General features: G+C 31.8%; 2 protein-coding genes across 6 annotated transcripts; one reads left to right on the top strand and one right to left on the bottom strand.

The window, feature by feature from the left end:
* The first annotated feature begins 7,030 nt into the window (after positions 1-7,030).
* Positions 7,031-10,415, top strand: LOC136233449 (DAR GTPase 2, mitochondrial-like). 5 transcript variants are annotated; one of them, XM_066023109.1, is made up of 9 exons: positions 7,031-7,172; positions 7,362-7,439; positions 8,153-8,230; positions 8,469-8,695; positions 9,053-9,306; positions 9,396-9,553; positions 9,644-10,072; positions 10,141-10,197; positions 10,277-10,415. In XM_066023109.1, exons 1-5 carry the CDS (start codon positions 7,148-7,150, stop codon positions 9,212-9,214), a joined length of 570 nt encoding a protein of 189 aa, XP_065879181.1. In that variant the 5' UTR covers positions 7,031-7,147; the 3' UTR covers positions 9,215-9,306; positions 9,396-9,553; positions 9,644-10,072; positions 10,141-10,197; positions 10,277-10,415. The 5 variants fall into 5 exon arrangements, with proteins under 5 accessions (XP_065879181.1, XP_065879179.1, XP_065879177.1 ...); XM_066023107.1 differs by having other exon boundaries at positions 8,496-8,695; positions 9,117-9,306; positions 10,277-10,413; XM_066023105.1 differs by having other exon boundaries at positions 8,496-8,695; positions 10,277-10,412.
* Positions 10,416-11,480: 1,065 nt separating this feature from the next.
* Positions 11,481-19,077, bottom strand: LOC136232141 (G-type lectin S-receptor-like serine/threonine-protein kinase At1g11410). Its single transcript, XM_066021186.1, has 7 exons — positions 17,527-19,077; positions 16,264-16,392; positions 15,960-16,153; positions 14,640-14,850; positions 13,299-13,536; positions 13,000-13,150; positions 11,481-12,118 (listed from the first exon to the last, which is right to left on the bottom strand). The coding sequence occupies exons 1-7, from the start codon at positions 18,791-18,793 to the stop codon at positions 11,813-11,815; spliced, it is 2,496 nt and encodes an 831-aa protein (XP_065877258.1). The 5' UTR covers positions 18,794-19,077; the 3' UTR covers positions 11,481-11,812.
* Positions 19,078-19,990: the final 913 nt, after the last annotated feature.

Here is a 19,990-nt window from a genome sequence, read left to right as displayed (position 1 = left end):
TACCTCTATTGGAGCTGTAGTTGGCTTGCATTATAGCATCCCAAATTTCTCCAAAAGATATATTGCATACTTATGCTGATACAAGAAGATTCCTTCGCTCGTTCGTTCAACTTCAAAACCAAGAAAATGTTTAACTCTCCCAAGGATTTTATTTGAAACCGTACTGATAATTTGGCTCTGACTTGATTGATCTCATCAACATCGTCACTTGTTATGATAAGATCATCAACATAAACTAATATTATAGCCAACTTCCCGCCTTAGATTTTTATGAACAAACTCGAATAAGTGGGTGTCATCATGTAGCCACTTTGAATTAGGAACTCCGCTATCTTCCCGTACCATGCTCCTGATGCTTGCTTTAATCCGTACAACGCCATCTTCAGATTGCATACATAGTTTGGTTGAGCCTTGTTCTCGAACCCTTAAGGTTGGTCCATGTATATCTCTCGATTCAATTCGTAAGCATTCTTCACATCCATTTGCCACAACTTCCAATCTTTACTAGATGCAAGTGCTAATAGGACACATAGTGAGGTGATATTCGCAACTGGACTAAATATCTCGTCATAGTCCTAACTGTTTCCTTCGTTGTTTCTATGCAAAGCTTAAAAGCTAATTAGAGATTAATGATTCTATATCAATTCATCTTGCATAAGAAAGATGGACTTTCCTTTCTTCAATCTCCGATTCTATTAGGCCCCATTTGTTTCCCGAAAATATTGAATAAGTGAATTTTTTTATTGGAAAGTAAGGTGTTTTCCGATGTTTGGCTATAACACTTGAAAATAGAAAAAAATGGTGGGTGACTACTCTTTTCAAAAGGATAAGAAGGAATAAATGGTTCCAAAAGTTTAGAAAAATATTTTACTCTTTTCAAAATGGTAAAACATTTTCCTTAGTTTCTTTATATATTTTTCCGTTGACTAACTTAAAACTTTATGTTAACTTATATTTCTAAACAAAACAAACACCGAAAATTCATGAATTTTTTTTTCTGCACAATATTTTTCGGTAAAAAAACAGGCTTAGTCATACAAAATTCTAAAACAATCATAATTCCACACGTTAAGCTAATAGCTAGCAATTATTCATTCACATCTAAAAACTAAAGTTTTTTTATAATTTTACTATAGACGTTTTAGATTTCAATACGAAAAAATTCGAACTGTAAAGCGTAATTTTAGACATTAATGAAATTTGCCATATATTTTAAATCGATCTATCCGTCTTAATATGTGAAATTATAAATGATAAGGTTAATGCATAATAATGCAAAAAATCAAGGGCTTATTGAGAATAATAGTAATAATAACAACTTGGTCATATAGATACATCCTTTTCCTAGTTTCTTGCAAGCAACATATAATACTAACTTTTTTTGACTAGGAAAAGAAGACTATGTCTCTTATAATCAATTAAAGTTATCAAATTAATATTCCTCATTGATTTTTTTTTTTTTTTTGTGTTCTCATTATTGAATGCTCTCAAAAGTCTAACTTTAAAATTGACAAATTTTAATTGGATGGAAAAGGATGAGGAGTCACAAGAGATTGGATGATTCTGTTTTTTTACTATTTAAATCATCTACATTACCTCATTAAAAACATCACTAATCTATTTTTAGAGAGAAAAGAGAGTGGATGTGTTTTGATTTTTATTAAAGAGATAGAGAAGATGGTGTAATTGATTTTTATTTTTTATTTTGGAGTTTGTTTGTGATAATTAGATAATAAGGGGGGTTAATTTATAAAATAAATAAATATAAGAACAGAATTAATTATTTTTCCTTTGACTTTTAACACCGTTAGTCAATTTGACATGTGTTTGCTAACGGAATGAACCTCAAGGTACCAGTTTGTAAATTTTTAAACCACAAAGGTGCCGATCGAAAACATATGTAACCACAATGTTTATTTTTGTACTATTCCTTAAATTATACTCAAACAAATAAATATAATGATAAATGAACATTTATTATATTTGAACACATTAATAATAACAATATTTACAAAACAAACAACAATTAAATCAATATTTGATTCAGAGTATCTTATGAATTTATGGACTGAAGCACGCTGATTTACACTGTCTTTGAGAGAAAATGGTCCGTCTGCACCGAGTATTAATCATCCACACCTCCCCCACAAGATACACTTCAATCCGTTGAAATTTTTATATGCAACTAAGAATTGTTGGAATTTGAAATTGGTATAAAGTCTAATAGACACCTCTCCTGATAAATAGTCGTCTTCGTTTATAAACAGTTGTGTTCATTCATGAATAGTCGCGTCAGTTCGTGAACACTCGTGTTTGTTCACGAACAGTCGTGTTCATTCAAGAATAGACATGCCCATTTAAGTTCTATATATATACATGATGGAGCTGTCAAATTTACAGACTTTTGAAAAATTACTCTCTGAAATATTTATGCTCTTTGTACGTTGTTGTTTTTCCTACTCCGGTGATAACGAATCTACACTCGTTAAGCATTCGCTTGCATAATATGTTATTTCCTGGGAGACGATCATCAATAACACTGAAATATGTTTTAAGGAGACTGCTAATACAAGCCTCAGATTTGTCCGAACTCTATTCTTTTGATTTCTATTTACTGTTCATTTACTTTTCTGTGTTTGTTTTAACACAGAAAAGTATATGAACAGTAAATTGAAATCAAAAGAATAGAGTTCAGACAAATCTAAGGCTCGTGTTAGCAGTCTACTTAAGACAGATTCGTCGTTATTGATGATCGTCTAACAAGAAATAACATATTAGGCAAGCAAACTGTTACCAAGTGGAGATTCGTTATCACTGGAGTAAGAAAAACAATAACGTATAGAGAGCATAAATATTTCACAGAGTAATTTTTCAAAAGTCTGTGAATTTGACAGCTCCATCCTATATATATAGAACCTGAATGGACATGTCTGTTCTCGAATGAACACGATTGTTTATGAACGAACATGACTGTTCATGAGCTGACACGACTATTTATGAACAAACACAATTATTCTTGAATGAAGACCACTATTCATCAGAAAAGATATTTATGAACAAACACAATATCCATGTTTAATGTACTGAAACTCCACCCTATTTATAGTTTCTTAGGCATATGAGTTTGTATCTTACTCAATGTTAAAGGCAGTAAGTCAGGAGAAAAAGTTGGAGAAATAGCCACTAATAACCTATTAAGCTAATTTTTAGGAACTGAAGTTTTACTCATTCAAAACTTTAATAATAATTATAAATAAATAATAGTAATAAAATTTTAATCATAAAAATTCTGAGTTATTTAACCTTAACATTAAAGTCCAAATCATAAAGTTCAAGAGACTTAATAGGTTTTTTATTTAGTTGTTATAGAGTAAGCAAGTTTAGAGAGTTGGTGAGACACTTATAATAAAGTTTAATGACCTAATCTACTTTTATGAAGTTCAGAAAGTTGATGATACGGAATAATCAAGTTCAAGGAATTGATAAGACATTTGCAAAGCTTAGGGAGCTAATATACTAGTATGGACAAGTTCAGAGAACTGGTGATGTATTCGGCCTTGTAGAAATATAAGGAGTTTGGACAAAACCAAAACCAACATGTTCTCTTATGATAACAATCAATGTCAACATGTTTAATTCGATCATAAGAAATGAGATTATGCGCTAAAGTTATTGCAGATTGGTTATCATAATGTGTAAGCTTAACTGTAACTCTAAAAGATATAAAAGCATCTCCAATGGGGTATATTGTACCACTCAATATACCCCATAGTATCATACTCTCCTATTGGAGAGAGTACGATACAAAAAAAAAATATCAACCGGTTGATAGCTCAACTTTTACTGCCAAATGGCAGCAAAAGTTGAGCACTAGTTTTATTTTTTTTTATAATATTAAATGATGTTACTGTTGGAGAAGGCTCTCCAACGGTAACAACATTGTGTTACCGTTGGAGAGCCTTCTCCAACGGTACACTGATTTAATTTTTTTTAATTTTTTTACAATTAATTATATAGGTATTAATGAAATTTAATTGTGATCCATTGAATTATGAAAAAAATTCTATATATACCCAAGAATTGTATTAAAAAAATTACATTCATTTTCTTCTAAAATCCTACTTATCAATTATGGAAAAAAATTTCAATTCTTCACCATCTCCCAATTCAACTCCAAAGAATATTCGAAATGAAAATTATGAATATCTATTTTTCTCTCAAAATATCAACAATTTTCATAATCCCCCAAATTTTCTAAATTTTATAAACTACAACTCGCAACCAAATTTTGGAAATCAAACGAATTTTCCATATCCATATATGCAAAATTTGGGACCGGGTTTTAATCCATACATGCCAAATTTTGGCTCCCCTAATGGATTTTCAAGCCGTTCAAATGTGCAATCCAATTATGAGAGATTATCTCCTGCTGCTCAAGAAGTTACACCACTTACAGGTTCTGGTTATGAGTCTCAAATTCCAACATTTTCTACACAGCTAGAGAATGACACTATTGTTCTTGATGAGGAAAATAGTAGTCGGGAAAACCGATATGAGGAGTAGTAATTTTTATTTTTAATGCAATTTCTATTTTAGTGTAATTTTATATTTAATGTAATGTCTATTTTAATGTAATTTCTTTAAAAACACAAAACTTTTAATTAGTCCACTATCAAGTACCAACTATTTTCAAAAAAATTCCTTAAAAATATGTTTTGAATGCTTTAACGGAATACGAACAATTTTAAAAAAACTAGCTGTTAGAAAACTAGCCATTAAAATAAAAAAAAATTAATTGGGTAGTTAAATTAATGGTAGAAAATAATAATAAAAAATGTGATTTAATAGTGGGTTCATGTGATTGAGTGGTTTAAGTGTTTAACCATTGGAGAAAGATAGTATGATGGAATAAAATTTATTGGGTATGGTCCCACATTAATGATGTGTCATATGTATGTATTGGTTAGTAGTATGATCCATTATAGATGCTCTAAGATCATAAGTAATTCACTCCAGTTCAAAACATGTAACAACCATGCTCCATTATTCAACTTCAGCAGATGAACGACTAATAGTGATCTACTTCTTAGTTTTCCAAGAAATAAGAGAGGGTTCAAGGAAAATACAATTACTAGTAAGAGATTTCCTGATTGTCAAACATTTTCTCCAATCTGCATCACAACAAGCAAGAATCTGATGTACATCAGTAGAACTAGGACAAAACAATCCATAAGATCTGAATTGAATATTACTTTTACCGAGTATTTTTTTAAGAGTTTGTGAGTCTGTTGAATTCTTATATGAAAATAATTTTACATTGTTTTGTCTGAAAAATGGTAATTGAGGAAATTTTCCTTTTGATTTTCTGATATTTTCCAAATAATTCGAGTGTTTGACATTTTAAGAATAAAATTGATACTTTTTAGTCTTTAAGTGAATTTCTTTCAAACTTTTTTTATAATTCCCTTTTCTATTATCTTATTCCCCATCTCTCGTGTCATATTCAACAATTGTTAAAAAAATCACAACATGATGTAGGCATCAGCTCGAGGATATGTAAACAAGAAAAAGAATCGCGGGAGAGGGAATCCATACATAGATGAGAAAATATCCGGACAAGACAATTATATGATCAAGGGTGTGTGTGGGATGATCTAACAGAGCACCCGAATGATGAAGCTCCGAAAACATAATGTGGGGTTGTATCTGTTCAAAACTAAGGCCGTCTGAACCGTCTAAGCCCTGTCTAAATCGAGAATCCACGTCAATTTTCTCTGATTAATTCATATGGACATTTTTTTGTCCCTAGGCGATTTTTAGCCATTAGGCTCCACTTACCCCGCCTCGACGTTGCCTAGACCGTCTAGGTGTCACCTAAGCGGCGATGAACAAAAGCATTTTTTATTGTGAAATTATTGTTTGCTTTATTATACTTCATTTTTTAGTTGTTTCAATGATATTGTTATTGAAATGTTGATGTTTGCACGCTTTTAAAGATATATGTTATAAATATACGTGTTTTCTATTATTAATTTTATATAGTATAATACATTTTTTAATTGAATTTATATAACAATTTGCTGATTAACAAATAAAAAGTATAAAAATAGAAATCCGATTAATCCTCAATTAATCCTCGATTAATCTTCGAACGCGTTGTAGCACCTAGCATTTTTTACAGCCTTGGCTGAATGTAGACCTAAAAAAAGAAATCGGAACACCAGAAGATTCCTTCACGAGGAATATTAGGATATGAAGGTAATTACACTGTTTACTTCCCCACCAAGTATTCAAGTTATTTTGTAATATATATTTTTGTCTTTCCTAGCCTATTTTCACTGCACCATTGATGGCCTAATGCAACCCTCAATAAGTGTTGTCTTAGGCTATAAATGTATAACAACCATGCTCATGTATTAATCTTCAGTAGAGGAACGACTAACGATAACCTGCTTCTTAGTTTTCTAGGAAATAAGAGAGGATCCATAAAAATACAACAATCCGTAAGAAATCTCCCGATTATCAAACATTTGCCCCAATTTACATCACAATAGGCAAGATAGATAGATAGAAAGAAGTAGGATAAAACAATCCATAAAAAAAAAAAGTAGTTTTTTTTCTTCTTTTGAAAATGTGTATATATCTATTTAATACTTTAAAGTTGAATGTTCTCAATAGTGAAATTGGAACCTTTTTGTCAATTTTTTTCCAATTGAACCCCTACAATCCTCACCCTGCTTTCTATTTAGCTGGTTTTATTGTCTTTTGGCATCTTTTTCTAAATTTTCTAATTGAGCCCTTATAATTTTCTCCATCATCAACTGGTTTTATTGTCTTTTTAGCAAGTTTTCTAATTAATTCCTTATGCTGCCCCTGGAGTTTCTGAAAAACTGCTCCTTATTTCTCTAAAACGACATCGTTTTTAAAAGTCCCTTTCAGTAAATTGGACCTTGGTAGGGTTGCATTCTCTTTACTCCGCTCATTCCCAATCATTTTCCAGTTGCTTCTCTATCTTCTTGCCTCCCAAAACTGTCGGTTCTCTCCTATCTCTTTTCCCCTTTTTGCAGCCATACACATGATTTAATGGTCCAGCTTCTTCGGTTTCAGATTACTTTCCCACGTTAAATTCGTTGTTGTATCAGGCATCATGAATCGCCTCTTTCCTCTCAACAGTAAGTTTTCTCCTCTGATTACAGTTGTTGTTATTTTTCCCAGTGGTTTCTATCTTTCCCTCTCTATGTCGGGCTTCCTATATGATTTTCGATGAACCCTTTTGTTTAGACCGTTGCTATCATTTAAATCCACATCATTACACTCTTAATCCTTCAAATGCTTATGTATTATAATCCAACGATTTTCAGATTCTAGCCCGCCTTCAATCCTTTTCTGCAACTCCAAGAACCTGCGACTCCAAGAACAGATATCTAAGTATGGTTCAGGTATGGTTTTATGTAGCTCTAATTTTCATTGCTTTTCACTTTTTTTTCTAGATATGTTTATTTAGTTTTTTGATTGATGATATTTAGCATGTATTTTCTTATAAATAGTAAAAATAGAACCATTTCAAAGGTTGAAATACACAGATCTATGAGCTCTTTGTTTCTTTTCTTAGAGTCAAATTGAAGCCTTTATGTGTTACATGCTAAATTTGTATTAAAATATGCTTAAATTACAGGGAGGCTACTGGAAAATATGTTGAAAGTTTTATTTATATTTGTAAAATCATGTCATGGATAATAGGAGTAATATGTGTTCATGCTTTTGGATTTGGGTGAGATATTTGGGGAATTTAGTCAATCAGGTTATGAATTATGGAAATTTCTCATTTTAGTTAGTAGGGAAGAGAATTGAAGGTTTTGATTTTTTCTTGCAACTTTCAAATCAGGTGCTTTCCTTTTTTATTATTTTGTACTTTTTGAAGTTCATATGCATCTTAATTTATTTGTTTCAGTATCGATTAACCCTCCTATTTAAGCTGTAACGCTGATTCGATTTATTTTTTCCAGTGGTTTCTATCTTTCCCTCTTTATGTCGGGCTTCCTATATGATTTTCGATGAACCTTTTTGTTTAGACAGTTGCTATCATTTAAATCCACATCATTACACTCTTAATCCTTCAAATGCTTATGTATTATGATCCAACAATTTTCAGATTCTAGCCCGCCTTCAATCCTTTTGTGCAACTCCAAGAACCTGCGACTCCAAGAACGGGTATCTAAGCACGGTTCAGGTATGGTTTTATGTAGCTCTAATTTTCATTGCTTTTCATTTTTTTTTTTCCAGATATGTTTATTTAGTTTTTTGATTGATGATATTTAGCATGTATTTTCTTATAAATAGTAAAAATAGAACCATTTCAAAGGTTGAAATACACAGATCTATGAGCTCTTTGTTTCTTTTCTTAGAGTCAAATTGAAGCCTTTATGTGTTACATGCTAAATTTGTATTAAAATATGCTTTTCACTCAGGCGTTCTTTCCCGGCTTTCATATGCAGGAGCAATTAGAGATTTCTTGGTTGGAGAAAAAGAACTTGCTCAATATTTTCTGGCTATCCTCAATCTCAGTGATGAATATAAGAAATGGGCAAAGTTGTCCACCCATGGAAACAATATATCATATATAGACCACAAAGAAAAGTGTTCAAATGAAGGACACTCAGGCATGAAGCGAAAGACGCTCACAGATCACACTCAGGTAAGAGCTCATCTTTTTTATATATCATTGCTTTTCTTTCTGTGATATATGAGTGTAACTAGAATAATGTGAGAGATATCTTTCCCAATTTTAACTGCCCTTATTAATCCTTTAGATAATTAATTTCACTATATAGAAAATTAATTTCACTACGTAGCACGAAAACAATAATACTAGAGAATATGCAGTCTTGCCTATTTGTGTGTGTTGAGACATAGTCTGGTGCAATGAAATTAATAAAATTATTATTCATTCAATTAGTTGCACTTTACCAATTTGTTATACCAAGTGAATCTATACCAGTTTACCGTTCCCACGGTCATTCTAAATGCTCGAATATTATACGTTTTAATGTAGGATATCGTAGTTGATGAAGTTCGCCGAATTCTTTATGAGACAATTTCATGTTTTGATGGTAAAGTGCAAAATGGAGTGGGCATGGAGCAGCTTATAAAGATGCAGTTTACACCCATTTTAGTGTTGAAAAACCTTACCCTTTGCTGGAAAAAAGCACGTTGAACTTCCCAAAAGTCATGACTATAGAGGAAGAGAAAGAAGCAAATCGAAAGACAATTGCTGAGTTACTGCAAATAGATATTCACACCGACAAGGTTTTATTTAAGATTATATTTGATCAGTTTATATATATGAGTTTAAGCATAAAAATTAACACTACCAATCTCAATTTCATTTTTCTTAGGAAATCAAATTCACATGCAAGGCAAAAATCAAAGAAATTGACCCCATTGATGGTTGGTGGTACCGGGCATGTCCTACATGTAAAAGTGGTATTCAAAACTTTGACGACAAATTGTGGTGTAAAAATTGCAGATTCATTGATGATCTACCACTGCCATGGTAAAAGTTTGAATTCTTTATACTATTCATACATATTTAAATTATTTTCTACTAAAATTATTGTTGCTTATTCTATAACAAATATTACAGGTATAGAGTGAAATTGGTTGTTGAAGATGCTACAGGTACAAGCACATTTGTAGTTTTTGGGCATATGGCAGCAGATTTAATTGGCATTCCTGCAACTACTCTTGCAAATAGTTTTAAAGAAAGATATGAGGTTCCACCTGTAATGACAAAGATTTACGGTGTCGAAACCGTATTTCAGATTCAAGTCAGTCATTTAGTTGATGATCCATCCAACATATCATTTAAAGTAATTTATATTTTTAAGGACACTCTGGTAACACCTAAAAAAGAAGTTCCAAGTCCAAATTCAACACCTTCCACTCATTTGAAGTCACCCATATCTCGATGTTCTTTGTCTCCAGTAGCAAAACGAAAGTTACCAATTGTTGAAAACCAACTAGATGTTCATCAATCATCAACAGAGGTTCAAAACAAAAGAAAGCTTAATGAGTAAGTACATAAGTAGTAGTTAATTTTGTTTTGTGAATTACACTTTTGATATTAATATGCTTTCTCAGGGTGACATCAACTTCATCAAAAAAGAAGTAAACAGTAGATCAAAAACGATTATTGCGGTTAGTTTTTTTTAAATATTTTCTCCAAATACATTCTTGGTTTATTTTCATCACGACTATTTAAATTTTTCTTTTACAGGGCAATTGAAGTTGCAGCCACTTCTCAACTATCTTTCCTAATTGTTTTTTACGATTATTTATGAATTGTACCTGAATTTATTTATTAAAAGATGTTTAATCCGATTATCTCCCTTATCAAATCCTTTAGCTTATCTTGAACTCTTTCAAACAATGAAGTTAATGCAATATATAATAAATTCATGGATAATATATGGCTTCACAGTTCAGTATTTTCATTCACTTCTATAAGTCCCAAAATAGATAATAATATAGATAAAACATCAGATTCATATGTTTTTTGAATTTACAGACAAAATCACAATCTAATTGGTTCTTTATTACCTTCAGATCATCAAACATCTGGATTTCTCCAGTACATCTTTACGATACAGTTACTGAAATTACAACAAAACTTCTAATTTCAACTCATAATCAAACGATAATTTTATTGCTAAACATATTACCTTCTCTCAGTTAATGAGGACCTAGGACGATCTCGGGAAGAAAAAATGCAAATAATATGAGGAGGATGATAAGCAGTAGTATCTCTGTGATGATGAGGTAAGGGATTTCGTCCATGGATTCACGCTCTTTTGGATTTCCCATTTTTTTTTGTGGATGAAGAGAGACAGAAAGATAGTGGATATGCAGTTGGTTTAGCAGCGGCGTGGAGTTAGATCTGTATAAGTGACATTATATAGTGTGCAATTTTTAGAGTTGAATATGGACCATCTTTTTGTACGACGTCGTTTTTGATACGTACGTATATTAAGGCAGAATTATGATGATATGCTGATGCTATAATGACGTATTTCATACAAAAAATAATTATACACTTTAAATATATTACAAATATTTATAAAAATATATTCTTTATTGTATTAGGTAATATTCATAAAAAATATATTAAAAATTTATTTACTTTTTCCTACTATATTATTTAAATTTTTTTCCCGAAGCAAAGCGAGGGTATCTTCTAGTTTACAATTAAAGACAAACGAATAATTAGTTTCAGTCTTTTTTTATTTTTTATTTTTACATTTTCTCCATACCAAATCAAACTGAAATACCGAAATAAAACTAAACCTGTAACTAATCCCACAGTAAAATATTTAAAAAAACCAAATCGAAAAACTGAAATAAATCAGTTTTAACCGAATAATGCACAATACTCCTACATCGGAGTTGTCACACACTTATAAATGATATCTTCATAGGTAGTATATATGAAATACTTAACATACCTTGTATTGCCCAAGATTAACTATCTCGAGGATGAAGTTTACAAGACTAGATATTTGCGATCCTAACGCATTCCCATAGTGATATTCACCTAGAGACAAAACTATGTCACAAGATAAGACAATAAAATAATACAAAAAGCTTCTTTTTCTTATTTCTAAGTCTGGCCTAATATTATTAGGCTAAGAGGTTTTAATACACCTCTCCAACCCACATCCAAATCTGGACATTGGGAGTGTTAAGTTTACACTTACAAACGACTCATTAAACTTTTATAGCTAACCAATATGAGATATTTAACTAACGAGCTAAACTAGCGAGGATGAAGCGTGGTAACGGTCAAGTCATTTAGAGAATTAGTTGCTCCACTAGTTGTTGATGGGTCACCACTAGTGTAAGTTCTCTTCATAATGAAGGCAGGTTGGTTGGGAGAGGGAAGAATTGTGTCATTGGTGAGCATGAAGACAACATCAAACATTGTAGGCCTGTCTGCAGCTGATTCTTGTACACATAGTAGCCCAATTTGAATGCATCTTCTTACTTCTTCTTCTTTGTAGGACTCTCCTAATGATATATCTACTATCTCCAAGCTCCTCCCTTCTTTCCATAGCTCCCAAACCTATAATTCCATTTCCATGGATATTTAAACATCATATAAATGTAAATATTAAAAAATATATATATAAAAGTTTGTAATATATTATAGGTAGTGGCAAGCGAGGGGTCCACATAGCCATTACACTTTCGGCTACCAAAATATGGTCTGAGAGAAGTGGTTCCCAGCCGCCTTCACCTAGACATAATATCTAGGCATGCTGCAATTGCACCCCCTAGATCCTATTTCTTGGTTACTTATCATGCAAAATGACACTACCATGTTGATGATATCACTGCTTTCTTGCACTCAAATATCTAATGATACTCAAACTTTCAAAATGATATTTCTGCCGCCTCAACTTGCTTAAAATGACTTTTCATCATCTGAAATTGCTTAAAATGATTTTTCTACCACATCAACTTACTTAAAATGCGAGTGACGCATAGAGTATACAGTACCATCATATGTAAGGGATTAGTCATGGCAGTATAAACAAATCGAGGAGGCAAAAAAGTCATCATTAGGCGTTGAAGATGTATTAAGCCTTAAATCTAATTTACGTTCTTTTTTTTGTTATTTTTTTTTCCGGCTCAATACATCATGTTCTTAAAATAACATATTGTCTCTATGAATTTACTTAAAATGACCTACTAGCTAGCCCTTAAATCTGCTTAAAGTGTTGTGCGTTTCAACTTGTCAAATCGCCTTTTACTTTTTGATGTAGCTATAAATAATTAATCAAGTCAAATTAGGTAAGTTCATATATATCCTAAAATATATTCACTTTTTTTAAGTAAGTTTCAAGGGACTCATGTAATACTTTATTTTTCTCAAAATTAATTAAGAGACTCAATATAAAATATTTAAAACTATATAATAAAAAGATTTTAATTTTGACTTACATATCCAACTAAATTTGAAGATGTTGTCTCGTCATAGAAGCTGCTATTTTTTCTCCCACTGATGATCTCAATGAGTAAAACCCCAAAGCTATATACATCGGACTTTACTGAAAATAATCCTTGCATCGCATATTCCGGTGACATGTAACCACTGAAATATCACAAATAAACATTAAATCAACGTGACTGTCACGTTACTATTCTAGTAACTTTTTTTTTTAATTTGAAATTGATAAATGGTTTTATTAAAAAAAAATTCAACGAATTTAGATCAAAAATTCAAATTCAATCGTACTTACTAAGTTCCAACAACACGGTGTGTTTCGGCTTCAATTTGGTCGACTCCAAATATTCTAGCCATCCCAAAATCTGAAATTTTAGGCTTCATTAAAGCATCTAGCAAAACGTTACTGGCTTTGAGATCTCTATGGATAATTTTTAATCTCGAGTCTTGATGAAGATATAAAATTCCTCGAGCAATCCCGCATATAATTTCATGCCGCATTGACCAATTTATAAGTTTTCTCTTTGCTTCATCTGGATATAAATCAACATATATATAATTTCTTAATTAGTAAATGAAGCATTTCCATAATTACAAATAATAAATTGTAAGCAAACAATATGAAACGTTTATTTTTAATAGACAAACAATATGAAACTTAATTTAAATAAATAAGGACTTTTATATGAAAAGCATATCTAATTATAAAATTACAATTAAATCATATTATAAAACTTAATTTTCAATATGTCACTATTTTCTATATAGGTATGATTTTATATCCTAATTTATAAATTTTAAACCTCAGTTCATAAATCATAAATCCTAAAAAATATAGCTTAAACCTCTAATTCATAAAACCTAGTTTTTAAAATATATGAAAACAATTATTTGCTTAGTTTGACATTATTTAAATTAATACTTGACATAATTGTAAATAATTTTTCGAATTTGAATTTTCCGTGTAAATTTTCCAATAAATAATGAAGATTTTGATTTTGGGTATCTTACATGTTTGATTATTTAAATAATGTGTGCATATATTTAGAGGTGATATCTATGATTTATTGAAATATTATGACATAATCTTGATAAAACAAATGTATAAGAGCATGGGCGGATACGGGGGCCCGGCCCAGCCTCCGGCCGCCAGAACCACCATGATTAGGAGTAGTTTCGGTCCTTCTATCTCCACAAAATTTAAGGTTGTAGTGGTTCCGGACCCCTGTCTCTAAGATGCTGAATTTATAGCACCCTAAAATTGGGCCATGTCCTGTTAAGATGTATCTAAATCCAAAATTCTAATTTTCTTGGCCTGTTAGATCCTCTTTAAATCCAATTTTTTAAAAAAATTTGGTCTGTTAGGTCTTCTTAAATCCAAATTTCTATTTTTCCCCCTAAATCCGTTTTTCTATTAAACACGATTTTGTTTACATGTTAAAAATCTTAAATACAATGTATCTTAATTTTGAGAACTTTTACATTCGTTCTTGACTACTCAGATTATAGCATATATATATATATATATATATATATATATATATATATATGAATTTTTTTTAAACAAGTTGGATTTAGAACAATTTCTTCGAAAACATCAACATATATAGAAAAATATTGAGAAAAAAAGACATACCAAAAATGAAAGTGTCCAAGCTTTTATTTGGGAGGTATTCATAGATGAGCATCTTCTCTTCATGATGGATGCAATAACCAATCATTTTCACAAGATTCCTATGTTGTAATTTTGCAATTAATGCAACTTCATTCCTAAACTCATTGCTTCCTTGTCCTGAATGTTTTGATAGTCTTTTCACTGCAATTTCCTTTCCATCATGTAGTACACCCTAACAATCAAAATTAGACCAAATCTTAATATAACTAAATGAAATTAGCTATATGGATTAGTAAGAATGGAGGTATATGGGGGTTAATATCGAAGTGAAAAGTTTAGGTGTAACGATGTGGCCCGGAGTAGGTGGCGCCGGGGTAGATGACCTGAACAAGGGGCGGCCTTAAGAGATGGGGATAGGGATAGGAATGAATTGAATCCCACATCGAAAATGGAGAAAGAGTGACTCAACCTTATTAGTAAGGTGTGAATCTAATACATGCATACGCGTTTTAAAGCTGTGAGGTCCAAGGTGTTGGGTTTGGGACAAAGCGGACAATATCTACACGGTATTGTGCTAGAATGTTACATTACGGGTGTAATTACAACACGCTCGGACTCTCTTTCTAGATAGAAAGCCGCTTAGAGTCACTATTTCTAGGTGAATTCCGGTCGTCGGGTGCAAGTGAACATCCCACTCACTTTGTCACTGAACACTTGAAATTTCGCTCATAGAGGAGGTTGTTCAGTATCCAGAAGTGGCGGAGCCTTACCCCTTCTAGACGCGGTGCAACGAGCAACCCTCCCTCCACTTGGGATTTCATTAAAAGACGAGTTTGCTTAAACATTCGTACGATGGCATACTCTAAGGAAAAAAAGTCTAGGGATGCAATTATAACACCTCCTTACTCTCTTCTCTCTTCCTAGAGAGAGAAACACCAGAATCACCCCTATTAGGATGAATTATGATGGTCGGGGGTGCTTGTTGCACCCACCTTCCTCCGCTATTGGACACCTGGCATTTTATCTAAAGAGGAGATTGTTTCAACAATCCCCTAATGGCGAAGCTAGGAAACAGAGTCTAGAGATGCAATTGCAAAACCCGAGACTCTCAAACCAGAGGGAGTACCACCTGGAATCCCCTCCCAGGTAGTCGGGATGCAACGGGCACCCTTTCCCTCCACCGCCACCAGACACCTGGATTTTGCTCAAGGAGAATGTTGCTTTAGCATCCTCGGCTATATATATAGTTACTTCAGCCTCTCATCTCTTTTAGTACTTGAGAAATTTTATGCCGACTTTACCCTAATAAATTTATATCCATTCCTATTACGAATAGCATACCTTATAAACCGACCCGAATCCGCCCTCTCCGAGCTTGTTATCATCTGAAAAATTGTTCGTAGCTTCAGCTATGTCATTCAGATGAAAGAATGGTAAATCCGGAATTCCACCTTCATCATCATTTCTCTTTCCACTTTCAGAATCTTGATTAATGAAGTTAAATAAGAATTTGTTACGATGCCTTCTATCTCTAGCTGCATACAAAAATTAGCATAAAGTGAAATTTGAAGCAATTAATAATATAATTCCTGAAAATATATATATTTTAATTGATCAAGAAATTAATTTTCTTATAATTAATTACCTTTTCTCCTTTTAATTATTATATAATATATGAGGAAGACTGTAAGAAATGAAATTACTGCCACAGAAACAATTACTAATGCTTGCACTCCCTCATTAGCAAGAGGTCCTTTTGATTTCCTATACTTTGCTGTCACAAAATAGAAAAAAAATTAATTAATTAAAAGAACAAATAATAATTCAAGATATTATTATTATAATTATTCCATTAGTTTTAAATATTTTCTCCAATCTACTTGAATAAAATAAATTTGCTCCAGAAAATACCTAATGGGACCCTAAAATTTAAACATAATATACATTTATTTACAGAAAAATGTATTATTAAGCTAGGAAGAAAAAATAAGTTTAGTTTTTCTACACTAAATAAATATTATGCATTTAAACTTAATTAGAAGGTTATATATTATTTTAATTAGGTAGGAATCACTTTTTATGAAAGGGATAGAAAATTCGGGCTAACCGATTTCTTCTGGCTATAAGATGTCTTTTTACAATGTAATATGTAAAATTAATGAGGTTTCTCAACGATTGATTGTAGAATTAATAATTGAGATTTAATTATTTAGTAATTAATTTTGAGAATTTAACAATTAAATCTTAACCATTAATTTCATAATTAATAGTTGGAATTACAATTTCACATCTCATGGTAGAATCATAATTAAAATAAAGCGATACAAAAATCATTAAATTTATAATTAATGATTGAAATGTATTAAATATGATCTGCCCGCTTAAAACACTACAAAGAAAGAAAGCTCCTTTACTACATATATGATATTTTTTCTATTATTGTGAGAATATATCTAAGACCCTCTTTGATAACCAATTTTAACACTTAAAATTAATACGTTAATTGCTTATTAGATTTAAACTTGTTTCATAACACAACTTAAATATTTGAATTAAGTTCAAAAGATTTAACTTACGTTCAACATTATTAACTAATATTTTTAAATTCAGTAGTTATTTATAGTATTTAATTTATCAAACATTTATATCATTTAATACTTTCAACATTTATAACTCGGTACTTTTTTTTAGTACTTAATTTTAAGTTTTATCAAACGTCACCTAAAAGTAATGCTTAGTTTAAAAATTTTCTCTTTTAAAAAAGTTTAAAATTTTTCTTATTGTAATGCTAATTATACCAGTTCCAAACGCAAAGAATTAGTAATTCAATCATTGGGTTTAGTAACTTTCTCACTTGCAGCAATATCGGACAATGAATTCAATATCGGTAGTTAGCAAATGTACATACCTAACTCGGCAGCATCAACTCTTATGTATAAATCTTGTCCCACACTTGAATACTGTCTCGTATCAATCAAATCACCATACCAACTCAAGCACCCGATTCCCCTCTCATCAGCACTTGTATAAGCCGTGCAAGAACAATTCTTCAAGCACTCCTCCTCGCAGGCTTTCAACCCCATGCTCATATCCGCACGTGCTACCGCGGTGTCAGGAATTCGAACAATTGTCATCTTTACAAATCCTTCCCCACTTCGACACGTGGACACACCCGCGTTTCTCACGCACCCATCCGACCCGTCCCGTAAGTACCAATCACGTGGTGACTTGGGTTCAAATCCCGGCAAACACTTACAAATAAAATTATCCGAATCAAACGGATCACAATTACTATTCGCCCCACATTCACCGTAATTATCACACAGTTCTTTCGGTGCGGACCAAAACCCGATCCATCCACGACCGTTCCACGTGGCCCGTTGAACAACCCCCGATTCATTCACCATCATTCTTGTAAAGATTGAACCATTGGTTACACCATAAAGAACATAGACCTCATCGTCGGTGTTGACAAAACTAGTATTAAAGATAAAACTTCGGGTCATTTCGGGTACTCCGCTCCATCTCTTCCCGGTCCATGGCCCGCCCCGCCATATTCGGGCCGGACCTTTATAAAGAAACAACTGAGGAAATCCAACCGGGTCAATTTTGTAGAAAATGTTCCCGGTTCCCGGATCCTCCGGTGACTTCCACGACGACAGAGACCAGTTTTTTCCGGTGTTTTTTTTCCGGCCAAGTTTCATGTACGGAAGCAAAGTGTCGGTCGGGAAATCAAAGCTTTCCCATAAGATCCTGCTGCTATTTTTCTGATCAAGTAAAACGAGATTCCCTGAATCTAGAAGCTGTGCCTTAGACGACGTCGTATCATCGTTGACGTTGGAAGCCCAAAGAGGAACATCGGTTTTGTTATTCTCGTAGAGGACGAGATTTCCTCGGCCGTCGATAGTGAGAATTCCGGTTGTATCGTTGATCGGAGTGTCTCGATTTGCGACCCAAACGACGGTTAGTTCTGAAACTTTGTTGTACCAAATTCCGACGAAACGCCGAGGGGATTTGCCTGGGCTGAAGAATCCGAGTGCAAAAGCTTCCCCACTAGAAACTAAAACGTCGCCGTCTCGGAGGGGTTGGGTCGGAGTTAAGGTGTCAATTGAGATGGTGAAGTTGAGAATTAGGAAGAAAATCAAGGAAGAAAGAGAAATTTCTAGTTGATTCATGATATTTTGAAGGATGTATCATGGTTTTCCGGTGATGATTATGAGTAGTGCCGGCAATACTTGTGTATATATATATATATATATGAAAGGTACAGAAATGGCTCAAACTTTTACATTTATCTCAATTTTATCCCTCATTGAATGATTCACATTGATCAATTTCAAATATTATTAACGAAATTCTCTAGATATGTATATACACGTAAAATATAAATTAAAAGAATTATTTCATATTAAGTGCAACGTGTTATCGTTTATAAATAACAGAGTACATATATATGTATATATACACGTAAAATATAAATTAAAAGAATTATCTTATATTCTTCTGCATGTGTTAGATAAAAAATATTCAAACATTTTGGTGAAATTAAGAATATTTTATATCTAAATTTATTATGGAGTTAAAAAAACAATAATTTTTTTTTTTAAACCAGCCGATAAGCAACTAATAATAATAATATGTGAAATTGATCTATTTTAGTGCTAAATTGCACTATTTCGACATTAAGCGATAAAAATGCTTGTGGAAGCCAAAATTAGAAGATATTTTTCACTATTTCAACGTTAAGGATAAAATTACTTATGAAAGCCAAAATTAGAAGATATTTTTATATGTTATTTCATATATTTATTTTATAGCTTGATATATAATTATATACTTAAATTTGTTGTTTTTTTATTATTTAGGTACCTAGAATTTATAGTTGTATCACTAGGTACTAATTTTGGAACTTCACATGCTTGTTTATAGATATAAAATATTTTGATTTGACGGTATCTTGCCAATTTTGAAATCCGTTAAATAAGTAAATAAGAATGTCAGATCAATACTCAAAATTAGAAGATATTTTTCACTATTTCAACGTTAAAGATAAAATTACTTATGAAAGCCAAAATTAGAAGATATTTTTATATGTTATTCCATATATTTATTTTGTAGCTTGATATATAATTATATACTTAAATTTGTTGTTTTTTTATTATTTAGGTACCTAGAATTTATAGTTGTATCACTAGGTACTAATTTTGGAACTTCACATGCTTGTTTATAGATATAAAATATTTTGATTTGACGGTATCTTGCCAATTTTGAAATCCGTTAAATAAGTAAATAAGAATGTCAGATCAATACTCAAAATTGATAAATTTTAATGGATAATATATTTAATATCATAGTAAATAAATTGAGTACTG

The sequence above is a fragment of the Euphorbia lathyris genome, chromosome 6 (genome assembly GCF_963576675.1).
Source record: "Euphorbia lathyris chromosome 6, ddEupLath1.1, whole genome shotgun sequence".
Taxonomy (NCBI): Eukaryota; Viridiplantae; Streptophyta; class Magnoliopsida; order Malpighiales; family Euphorbiaceae; genus Euphorbia; species Euphorbia lathyris.
Note: the sequence above shows the minus strand (reverse complement) of the source record. Positions and strands in the feature narration are given on the sequence as shown.

Bases quoted from the DNA above. Each gene is read 5' to 3' on its own strand.
- LOC136232141 (XM_066021186.1), bottom strand. From the start codon at position 18,793: ATGAATCAACTAGAAATTTCTCTTTCTTCCTTGATTTTCTTCCTAATT. The intron at 14,851-15,959 runs GTATGCTATTCG...TTTGATTGTTAG, and splicing joins GATTCGGGTCGGTTTATAAG to GGTGTACTACATGATGGAAA. The intron at 13,151-13,298 runs GTAAGTACGATT...GTGATATTTCAG, and splicing joins CACCGTGTTGTTGGAACTTA to TGGTTACATGTCACCGGAAT.
- LOC136233449 (XM_066023107.1), top strand. From the start codon at position 9,229: ATGACTATAGAGGAAGAGAAAGAAGCAAATCGAAAGACAATTGCTGAG. The intron at 9,307-9,395 runs GTTTTATTTAAG...CATTTTTCTTAG, and splicing joins TAGATATTCACACCGACAAG to GAAATCAAATTCACATGCAA. The intron at 10,073-10,140 runs GTAAGTACATAA...ATGCTTTCTCAG, and splicing joins AACAAAAGAAAGCTTAATGA to GGTGACATCAACTTCATCAA.